Source organism: Tinamus guttatus, unplaced genomic scaffold (assembly GCF_059628265.1).
Source record: "Tinamus guttatus ecotype Peru unplaced genomic scaffold, ASM5962826v1 Tinamus_guttatus_pri_ptg000010l, whole genome shotgun sequence".
Classification (NCBI taxonomy): Eukaryota; Metazoa; Chordata; class Aves; order Tinamiformes; family Tinamidae; genus Tinamus; species Tinamus guttatus.
The window spans coordinates 4,781,459-4,793,013 of record NW_028288544.1 but is presented as its reverse complement, the minus strand read 5'-3'; the positions used below and the strand labels follow the sequence as shown (position 1 = coordinate 4,793,013).

The 11,555-nt window shown below is 50.5% G+C and overlaps 1 protein-coding gene across 1 annotated transcript in view; it reads left to right on the top strand.

Moving 5' to 3' along the window:
• The first annotated feature begins 1,074 nt into the window (after positions 1–1,074).
• Positions 1,075–11,555, top strand: part of CEP85L (centrosomal protein 85L) — an 89,181-nt gene continuing 78,700 nt past the window's right edge. Inside the window, exon 1 of the mRNA XM_088522254.1 lies at positions 1,075–1,120. Within this exon, the coding sequence (XP_088378380.1) occupies positions 1,075–1,120 (46 nt within the window). The remainder of the gene's footprint in view (positions 1,121–11,555) is intronic.

Sequence of the window (11,555 nt, the reverse complement as noted above, 5' to 3'; positions counted from 1 at the left end):
AGAGCCCCGCCGTGGTGAGATAACTTTCTAGCTCTCTCCGTGCTTTCCCACGTGTGCAGCTTCCTGGAGGTGTGCTGTGTCCTCTCGTGAATGTGCTGGTGACGCGGGCTTACCCAAAGCTGAGCAAACTCACCAAAATGGGACACAGCAAGAATTAACCTTCTTCTAATGTTCTTCTAACGCATGCAGGCAAGTCCTTCAAAGAGGTCTTAAAGAAAAGTCTTCATGTGTTTCTTGTTCTCAGGGGTTTTGCAAGATACGTCAGCTTTTTTTCCCTTCCTCCTTGTATTGCTGCTTACTCACCATGCTCTATCATTCTTCAATGTGGAAGTTGGAGCCGGGGTAGGAAGGGTGATCATTTTTACTGTGAAGATATATTTTTTTTCATTGGCCTGCCTGTACCACAGAATTTGAGACTCTTTGAAAATGCTTTAAATATTTGTATCATTCAGAGGACTGCTGCCAAAAACCTGAAAGTTTTGCTGGCATCTCCAGGAGCAGACATACATCAGCTTTAGCACTTGGGTTTTTTAACCAGTAGTTACTAAGTTTCTGAAGCCTATGCTTGTAGAAATCACTCTGAAAACACACCTGGTAGTGGTTATGCTCTATGGTTAAAGTGAATGGGTGAGCAATGTGTGTCCTACCAGCACTCCGGTGGCTTTAAGTGGATGGGAAAGAAGATGAAATATGCGGATTTCTGCATGTTCATTCCCGTACTTGTAAGGCCGCCCGTGCGGCAGGAGCCCCCGCCCGAACTGCGGGTTTTATTGGTGCCTCGGGGGCACCCGAGGCGCCCCCCGCGCCGCGGCCGGGGCCGGGCCTCGGGGCGCCCGCCCCGTGGGCCGGGTTATGCCGGCGCCTCGCCCCGCGCTCCCGCCCCCGTCCCCGCCCGGGAAGGAGGGAAGGAGACGAGGGAAGGAGGGAGGCGGCGCAAGTTTCGTGGCTGCGAGGCCCCGCTGCGGGCGCCGCTGCCGCCGCCACCATGGCCGCGCCGCGCCGGCGGCCGCGAGCGCCGCGCTGAGCCGGGCCGAGCCGAGCCGGGCCGAGGCAGCGCGGAGCGGCGAGGGCGCCATGTGGGGCGGGCTGCATCCCGCGCCCGGCGGCGGCCGCGAGACGGGTAAGGAGCCCCCTCCCCGGCGCGGAGCCCCGGCCGCGCTCCCCGCGGAGGCTCCGCAGGGGACGTGGCGGGCGGCACCGCAGCGATCCCGGATAATCCCGTTTAATTTCCTTCCTTTTCTTCTTTCCCCCCACCCCCGCTCCGCCTAACGGGCGGCGACCCCCCCCCCCCCCCTCCCGCGGGGCCGCGCTCGCCCCGAGGCGGCTCCAGGCCGCGGGCGCCGCCGCAGCCAGGCCGACCTCCCCCCGGGGCCCCCGCGGCTCCTCCGCGCGTTACCTGCGCGGGAGCCGCTCGCGCCGCGGCCCCCCGGGCTCGGGGTCGGTTATTTCGTCGCGGGGACCCAGGGGCGCTTCGACAGCGCAGCCGCGAGCGGCGGGTCCCGGCCGGGGGCGGGTGCCCTTCGCGCCTCGCTTTAGTCCTAGACCGCGAAAGATGTCGGTAGTCTGAGAGCCTGCCCGCCTCCGATCTTTATTTTTGTTATTATTAATTTTCGCACCGTTAGGCTGCGGCTCGCGGCGGGCTGGGCCGTGCGTGTGTGACCCCTCGGGGCCCCGGGTGGCGGGGCGAGACGCGGCGCTGGCTGCGCCCTGCGGGCCAGCCCGGAGTTAGCTGAGCCCGGAGTTAGGTTTCCTCGGCTTCACCCTGGAGCTGCCCGCGGATATGTTGCGACCTGGACTTACCAGAGCGATCGATCGCCGACGCGAGTCCAGAGCGGCGCGGCTGGAATAGATCCCGCGCGCCCTCCCAGAACCTGGGATTAGCGTTTCAGTTTTTGGAATTGCAGAGTAAGGGCTGCATGACGCGTTTGCAGGGAGCTGGTATTTAAAGGGAAGGGTTGTTTAGCTCTAGGCTGGCAGGGTCTGTCCTGCAGATACAAGAGCTGCTGAGACGCTCTCAGCAGCTGCCTGCATCTCCACAAACAGGCTAATGTCCCTTCTCTGTGACCTGAAAGGAGCCATTGTCCCTCTTTTCTTTACTATTATTAAGTTATCAGTTTCTTTATGTAGCATGTGTAAAGTTTGCATGGCTGAAGGAGGCTTTTTTGTGTGTGTTTTTGTCTTTTAATGTAACTCCTCAGAGTTTTAAAGGAAGCGTTAGCTCCCTGCTGCAACTCGGAAAGATGTTGCATATTTTGGTGCACAGGTTTTAATGAATATAATGTAAAGGGCAGGCGTTTGGGATGTCTGATTCCTGATTACTTTTGTTTGAAGCAGAAATGTTAAAATATATAATATGTACACGAATGTGCAGATGTGTGGTTGGTGGCCGTCGCGTTCGCTGTCTTCAGTCTGCTGTGGAGATTGATGCTGGTTTTTGCTTTTCCTTCAAAAACTTTGGATTGGGCTGTTCTTGGCTGCCTTTGTTTTCTTCAGGGTGGATTCAAGTGTTCTGGCTGATATGGTGTGGAATCTGTCAGCTTTTCTAATTCAGCCTATTCCTGGATGCCTCTCTCTGACTTCTTTGCTGGGATTTATTTCTCCAAATCAGCTGTAAGTTTTGAGATGTTTTTTTGTTTGTTGTTTTTCAATTTCCCCATCCCTTCTTCCCTTTCGGTACTCAGAATTAGTAAGTGTAAAACACATTTATGGAGTTAGATTGAAGAAGCACCATAAAGCAGCAAAACTTCCGTGTTTAACATTCAGCTTGAGGCGAGGAAGGCGAGCAGGAGCCGGGGGTGATGAGGAAGCGAGTGGATAAAGGTGACGTTTAACCCTGAGGTTCGGTCTGTGCCGTGTGAGCGCCGGCCCCGTTGTCCCTTTGCTCGGCGCCGGCGCGGAGCTTCCAGGGCGAGTGTGACCCAGGCGAGCGTCACAGGGGGCTCCGCGGCGGCGCCCGGAGGCGCCTTCGGGTCCTGTCGGGCCGGGTCGCTGCCGGGCGGGGGGCAGCAGTTGGATCCCCGGAGCGCCCCGTCCTGGCGACCCGTGGCGAGGATGTGGTAGCCCCATCCGCTGAGAGGCCGGGCGGTGAGTGATGAGCCAGCGGCGCCGCGGGGGCTCCTCACGTACGTTCGTTAACAGTAACCAGGCCGGGAGCGTGTGTGTGTGTACGTAGTGATTCGTAAAGCTTTTTGCAAGCTTTTTGAACGGGTGTGCGATTGCCGGAGCTTAGAAATCTAACATTTCGGTTACAAGACTGGATACTGGAGTGTTCTTTGCCGTCCGTCCCAGACCATGCTGAAAAGAAGTGGCAGCCTGAGTTTGAGTGGGAGTTGGTGGGGAAGGGGTTGCATCCCTTCAAAACAATGCCTTATTTTCTCTCTTTGCTCCCTCTGGGCAAGTAATTTTTATTGGTACAGTGTCTGCTCATGTAGTGTATACAAAGTGTGGATGTCTTGACTATTTAGTTTCAGCTACTACTTGTTTGTAGCTGTAAAGCTGCAGGAGGGCATTTCCCTGTTTGTAGGGGATAGCAGCAGTTCTGGTCCCTTGTGTAGTAACTACGACAAAGGTTTACTGATTAGGCCTCTGCTTTTTGCAACTGTATGTTTTATTTTTTTTTTATTGGAGAGTAGTAATGAGTTGTGTGGAAGAAGCTATGCAGTAAAAGGTGGCCCTGAGCCACCTTAGAAGATCGTGGTGAAGAAGTGCCGTTTGGGGCGAGAGAAACTGTAGTTTCTTGGAGTAACAGTTAGGATTTCTGTCCACCAGCTACTGATTGTTGCTAAAACTTCAGGAACAGGCATTTAATAACTTCTAAAGTCCTTGTGCCTTTCAGAGTGTTGACAAACATGAGTTGGCAAACACGGTGACAAGGCACCTTGGCAGGAAGACCCATGTTGAGCAGGTTGACGTTGTAGCAGGAGATGGTCACTGGCAAAGCAACAGGTCCCTTAAGGGAAAGGAGGAGCACTCGCGTGTTCGGTATCAGCTGCTCTGCCTTCCATGTTCTTTGTGTCTTCTTTTTATTGTATAAATTGCCTGACATTTAGTAGTGGGATAGTTAAAGCTAGAACTGAGTCCCCTGGCTCTCTGCTAGCCGAAGTGAACAGGGTAGGGATTGACAGTTTGGTTGTCTGGTGCACGAGTGTGTCTGGAAATTTTGCACTGATAATGAGACAGATGCACTGTGACTGCAAATATCTTCAAAATCAGTTCAGCGTCTTTGCTATGTGATTCAGAAAGAGGCTTTTTTATTGACTTCTGGGACTTTCCAGGGAAGAAGGCCTTTCTGTTTTGCATATTTCTTTTGGTAGACCTGCAATAATGCTATAAGTAGCTGGGAAATACTTCTGCTAATGTTAACGAAAGCATGAGAGGGTATATTGAAGTATGCCAAGATCCTCGTTTCCATCTTTGTATCCTGTTGTTGAAGTTTCCTGGTATCCGTAGAGAGCTGAGGCCATTCAAAGGGCAGACAGCAGGCAGTGCAGAGCACTAGGTCTGTGTTTCTGCTGACTCTTCCCTCGCTCCTCCTGAAGCTGCTGACTCCATGGTTGCCTGTGAGACCACGAACATCCCCCAGGCCAAAACATCTGCCTTGGCCTCTCCGGGCTTGGACATCCGTGTGGCTGGGCCGGTTATTCCCTGAGCCAGCCATGTTGCTGCTGTTGGAAAACTCAACAGCCACCACAAAAGGACGTGGAAACGCGAAGACACCTCTGCGCTCACGTCATTGCCGCGCTTGTTCAGCCTCATGGCGAGCTGATGGGGGAGCTGGGCCAGCAGGATGCTAATGCTTGCAAATACTAATGCTAAATAGAGAATAAATAAAGGGGGAGTTTACAGCTGTGTGACCGCAGCGTGAGGCATCGCAGCGCCAGGTGGGTGCCGAGCACCGTAGCAAGCCGGGCCAGCGCCGCGCGCGCTCCCTGCGCGCTCTGGGAGCCACGAGCGCGCTCCCGCCTCGGCCCTGCTGGCAACCTCGGCACGTCCGGATCCAATCTGCAGGCTTAGCCGAGGCCAGGAGGATTGAGAGAGGATCGGGAAGAAGTGACGCTAATCGCGCCGGGCAGCGCAGCCTCCGCCTGCGCGTGGACCAGCGCACAGCCCGGGATCGCAGTGGGTGGCAGGAGAGGCAGGACAAGATGATCTCAAATCCCCTTTGCTGGGAAAGGACAAGGGCTTAACTACGATGCAGCCAGCTCGCCACTGAAGGAAGAGGCACACAGAGCCAGTTTGGGTTAAAATACCTGGAAAAGGCTTTCAGCAGATGAGGTTATTCTGATTTTCAGCTTCCCGATAAGTTAGAGACCCACCGTGCAGTACTGGGACAAGAAGCATTCTTGAAACATTCTTGAATCCTTCTGGAGTCAGGTCTGAGATTCCTTATAAGGTATCCTTATGTTTCTGCTTTATTCCTTTTGCAGCATAGTTTCCAGATGGTGTGGGAAGTTGCAACTTAAAAAAGCAAAAGGATAAATAAGATGTTATCTTCTTTAAGAAATCCTCCTTTCTTTAAAAGATGGTATCTCCTCCTGAATGCCTGCTCTGCAACAAAGCTATTTATGTATGTGGGCAACTCTGAACCTTTTTTGATTCCCTTACAACAGAGGGTTAACGCGTGAGGCTTCATACAAAAATGCTGTGACTAACCCGCAAGAAAGGTTGGATGGTTCTGTGGGCGATGAGAAAACCAACCAGGGGTATAGTGACCTAGAAACACGAGAAGGCTTTGAAAATACCATTATTTGATACTTTGTCAGTTTTGCTAGGGCTTTTATGGAAAATGAAGCTAGCAGCTGGGATCTTAATCCATTTCTGTTCATCATCATCCTAAATACTGTATTGATGAAACAAGGGCAATAGAATGGTTATAGGATAGGTTTTACATCAAATCTAATTGCAGTTGTGTAGATGGAAACACTTAAATTACTCTTTTTGGCTGGAAGTATCCTAGGTAGAGTGGGTGGGGCAAAGTGAGGAATATGTATATGTATGTATTTAATATTGCTTTTCCTTTTCCCTTCTTAATTCCACAGTGTCCTTTGTTGTTTATATTGACTAGGTGGTGGTGGGAGAAAGAACCTCTGAATAGAGGGGAGCAGAGCTTAGAGAGAAGTTGTGCCCTGTGGCAGAAGCATTGTAAGGAAAATCTCCTAATGACTTAAGTGGAGCCAGGATTTCATCCTTTTAACCCAAATATAACAATGGGGAAGCTCCCTTATGTGTTGTACAAGAGCGATTTTAATATAGCCTGGAGGCTCTGTCTGTCTCTGCTTCACCCACATTAAAGCAGATCCTGTGGTGCACATCTAATGCACATTAGACCTCTCTGAAAAATGAGGGAAAAACTCTGTCGCTGTTATATTTGGGCAAAATATTTTAGTGATATGATTTTTTTTTTCTGCTTATTGTCTGTCTTCACTTTTATTGTGCCAAGGATATCTTTAGATCTGTTGCAAGGAGAAGGGAGATGCTAATGCTGTTTTGGGAATTAAAAAAAAAATCAGGATGCTAGAGTCCTTTCCTTGATTCCTTTAGGTAAGTGGGAATTGCATGAAACCAGTGGAAACAGTTGTCCTTGTTGCAGCAGCTGCGATTGCTTCACTTGTCCCGAGTACAGAGGAGGTGGAAGTAGCCGCTTAGCCAGAAGGAGGGCGGGCGCCGCTCCGCAATCGAGGAGGGGGCTCTCGTCTGCCTGTGCGGAGCCGGAGCCGTTCGGAGCGTGTCGGAGGGGCGGGCGAGGGGAGGCTCCATCTGCTTGGAGCCTGCGCCTTGTGCGGCGGGCGCCCTCCCGGGGGAGCGCTGCCCACAGCCCCCTGCGCCCCGCGGCCCTGAGAGCGGCCCCGGCCAGCCTGCTGCGCCGGGAAGGGCCCGAAGGGGCCCCGGGCCGGGCGCCCGGCGGCGCCTTCGCCCGCGCTGGCGGCACCGCCTGATGGGCTGCGCTCTCGTGGCGCGCGGGGACGGTGCCTCTCGCTCCCGGGGGGCTCTCGCCTGCGGGTTTGGCAGAGGGCGAGTTTCACAATCACATCTCTAAGGACTGTGGCAAGACCCTCCAAAGCTCGTCTGTCCAGTTGCTCAATTTATTCTTCCTAGTTCTGCCCCTCTGTCTGGATTGGATACTTGCCTCCATCAGAGGCCCTGTAACTCGCTGATGATGTAGTGTGCAGTGCCATGTGCATGTATAAAGTCACAGAAGTCTCTGCCTGAGCTACTGCTGCATTGAAAACAAAGCCAAAACTCTCTATTTGCAACCTGTGAGAGCTCACAGGGAGATACTATTAGGTACCTACCACAACAAAGCCTTTTAGAGCTATAATTAGCTGTGAAGAGGGATTGTACAGTTGGCCATTTCTATGGGAGGGAAAAACTGTTTAACTTCATTAAGGAATTCTAGAGGCAAAATAAATTGGAGATTTGGTGACACAATCCAATTAAAGTTTAGCTCTTATGAGAAATTAGGGCATGAGTTTATGCTCCTTAAAATACCACCCTAATCAAGTTATCTTAATTGATTTTGCCACTCAGGAGTATGTTTACTTGGAGGATTTTCTTCTCTGGGTTTCGCTTCTACTTTCGTTTTTCCCTCCCCTATATTTTATTTATTTATTTATTTTTATCTCTCTATGTGTATATTTGGGCTGGTCTTTCATAGCTGAACAGAGCTATGGAAACACAGCTAAAGGAAAATGACACCAACAGATGAATTCTTTTTACAACTGGAGAGGACAAAATACAAGTATGGCCCTCTAGCTGGTAGTATATTTTCAGGCTGTACAAGTGAAGAAGCAGGTAAAAGAAGACCCGTCTTCAGTATTCTTCTCCTTAAGCATTTCCCTCAGTATGTCTGTGTTTTTCATCTCTCTCTGTGTGCGATAGCTTTAATCAGTTTCCAGCTGAAAAGCTAGAAGAACCTCGTTAAATATCTTACCTTTCAAGCTTGCTAAAGAAAGCACACTAATAAGGGCAAGAGTCCTCAGGATGAATCATAACTCATCAACATGACCTTGTCAAGCGCTTTTGATAAACTGCAATACCTAAATTCTGCAGTTAGGGCCCTCCTTTCATCTCCCTGAGTCCTGCTCGTTTTCGCGCTTAGCTGGGGCGCTCTGCTCTTCCCGCGTGCTCCGCGTGGGAGCAGGACGTGGCTCCGCGTGGGAGCAGCGCGTGGCTCCGCGTGGGAGCAGCGCGTGGCTCCCGGCGCCGCTGTTGGCGGCCGGCAGGTGAAGGGGGCCCTTCCCGCAGTGACCTGGCCCCGTGCCCCGAGCGCCCCGGCCCTCTCTGGCTGCGCCCGGCCACCTTCGCCGCGGCTTGCGGAGGTGCCGGCACCTGCGCCTCGCTCTGACTGCTGGTAGGGGCTGGTTTGTTTGGCTGAAGGGCACAGGGATGTTCTGCTCCTAGCAAGTGTTTGTCTGAGTGTCAGTGTTGAGGGGCCAACTTAACAAAAAAAAAAATTACAGGAAGATTTCTGTGTTCCTATAGCTCTTGGCATTGCCCGTGTCTGCAGAGAATGTTTCTGCGCGCAGTTCGATGTGTTGGGTCGTGGCTCCAGCTCTTCCCTGGCCTCCTCTTCGAAGGAGGCTGTGGCTGCATCATTATAAAGACTACCAACTTTTTTCCTCCCCCTTTTGTGTTTCCTCACTTAAATATATTAAGATAAGGCATCTGTTTTTCTGTATACCTGTTGGAGAATTCTCCCCCTGTCCAAGCCCTCTTAAATTCTCCTGCCTCCTTTTTTCTCCCTTTTTCTTTTCTGTCTTGTGTGTTCTTGCCAGCAATGGAAGAAGACCAAACACTTGTTGGCAGAGAATTGTCAGGGACGAGGCACTGTGGTGAGGTTTTCTCCAGCCTTTCAGTGCTGGTGATCTCGTAGCTATGAAAAGTAGATGTGAACATCTCCAACTGAACCAAGTTCATTGTTTTCAACTTCTGTTTGCACTTTCTATTCCTATTATACAGCAAACAGTTGGGTGAGAGTCCCCTTGTGCTGGTAGCCTGTTCTTTTCAAGATGACATGTGATTACTTAGCCCTGTGGGGCAGGGAGAGTGCAGAAGAGAGATTTAACTGCCTGCAAAATGTCAAAGACCCATTAAGAATGGATAAAATTACAACTGGGCATAAAATTCCTAACTTACACTGGATTCCTCAATGCGTAGCCCACTAGAACTATGAATTTTGGTTAAGATCAGTCTCTGTGCTTTTTGCCCTTACTCACAGAGTATACTACAATATGTATATATCAAGTGGTTTGTGGGGGGGGCGGGGAAAAAAAAGCCTTTTTGACCGGGAACTGGGTGTTTTGCCTTTGTTTGTGGCAGTTGTTATTTATTTTTCTTTGTCTTTGTACTTCTGGTGGACGTGTTTGCTTTGAATGAGGGATGCAAAAAGTGTGTCTGGGTCTGTGGATTTTGATAGTCCTTTTCCGTGGAGCAGTTTCTGTGTTGGTTATGGACCTGTGTGGTCAGACTTGCACTCCCTCGGGTCTGGTCGAGGTCCTTTCTCTTTGTATTTTGGAAACTTGCTTTGCATAATTTTAAGAGTGCAAGGGGGCTGTTTGAGTAGGAGCAGAGGAATGGGATGAAAATGGAGGGACTGATATTTTTAAACATCATCCTATGAACATCTTCCAGTGTGAGGATTTTTTTGGTCTGTTTTTTTTTTTTTTTTTTTTTGTTGTTGTTGTTTTGCTTGTTCATTCCCCTCAATTCTCCCCAGTGCAAGTTCTATTTAGAGAAATATGTTGTGGTCACATGCAGAATTAATGGAATTGCCTTTTTATTTTATGAATTTTGTTTGGTAACAGGCTGCTATTTGCAAGATGTTTGGTTTGTTCTTGTAGAGAGTGATTCTTCTGGATGAGAGGTCGGTTTGGATCTGAGAGGGAGGTGTCTTGCACTTCCTCTGTGAAAGTGCATTGGCATCTTCTGGCATGACTTCATGTCTTAGCCTTTTTGATGCGTTTGGATGATCTTTGGATTAAAAAATATGTCTTGTAAGACTATGCATGGAAAATGATCTAGCATCTTTTCTTCAAGGTGGGCCGTGAAGTGGTTAGAGTATTTTGGGACCGTCATGGTGTCCACGGCCCTTACATGATTGGAAGAAACTTTCATTTATTGAAATCAAGTTGCTGATGGACCGGGTCAACTGGGTGATTTTTGGCAGCGTGTTTGGGCTGAAGTGGTGATTTTTCCATCCTCAAAAGAGCTTTGGACGGCCTGTGGGGCCCTCAGGGCACGGACCATTCCTGTGCAGCAGGCCAGTCACCTTCGTGGTGATCAGAAGGTGCTTTGCACAGGTCGGATAATCCTGCAGCAAGATCTTGCCTTCAGAATCCTCTGCAGTATCAGTTCCCACTGTCCCTTTCTGGTGATTCACTTCTGGTCACAATCGGTGTCAGAATCATGGTGCAGAAGAGAAGAAATAGTGTCCTTCAGTAAGGATGTGTCTGCCGTGAAACCCAGTGAAGTCATGTGCTTTTTGTCCAGCATCTGGGTAGCTTAGCATCATCTTAGCTGTTATATGAAAAGGAAAGTTTTTACATTCATGGACATTATATTTGGTTCCTAAAATGCCTCTGCAGACGTCGGTGCTGTTACTTCGGACGCGGGGCCCACGCGGGAAGGGTCCCAGCTCACGGGGCGCTGGCCTCCGCGGCAGCTCCCGGCCTTCCCGGGCACCCGCGAGAAGGGGGCCGGGTCTGCAGAGGGAAGCGGCAGCTGATGTCACTTAACAACCTGGCTGCCTGCAGATCTACCAGCCAGAGTGAGACCAGCTCCTCCGCAAGCCTCTCTTGAGCTGGGGCGGGTACTGTGTGCTCCTCTACTGTACGCGCTGCTTAATTACAGCCCGACGTCGGGAACGCTCCGCTTCCTGCCGGCGCCGTGCTGGGGGCTCCGAGCCTGCCTCTGCCCTGCCAGCCCTCATGTGCTGGGGTTTGGGCTGGGCACCGCTTAAAAATCTTTAAATGGCCTAAAAATATCCATGTGTAGCATAAGAGAACTCTGTGTGACCTGATCCCTCGGCATGAGTCATTTCCTGCTGGAAGTGTTACGCAAAGCTGGCTGCTCGAGGGGACGTGCGTGCGCTGCGATTATTTATACAATCAAATGCAGCCTGCGTATTTTTTAAATGCGGCTCCCTGGGCTGAAGCGCAAATGCTGCAATCTGTATTCTCCCGTAAGCAATGCTCAGATTTATATATTTGCTATAAAATTTTTTGATGGTCCTCTGGAGTTGCTATCTGGATATTTTCGTTTGCTCTTTGACTATAAAATAGGCAACATATTCTCAGGAAATGCTTGAATGGCAGAGCTATTTGCTGACGTGAGTTGTGCTTTAGAACTACATCTTTTAACTGTAATTAAAACAAAATCAAAATAACCAAAGCAAGCCACTGGATTTATGGATATCTGACAAGGAGAGCCCACCTGCAGCCAGCATGTGCTGCTTGAGCTGCTAGTCTGTTCTCTGATAACACTGGGGTCCAAAGCCATTCCCTGATTTCCAAAATTTTTCTGTTAACTGTTATTTTATCATGTAGGCTGCGTGGTTT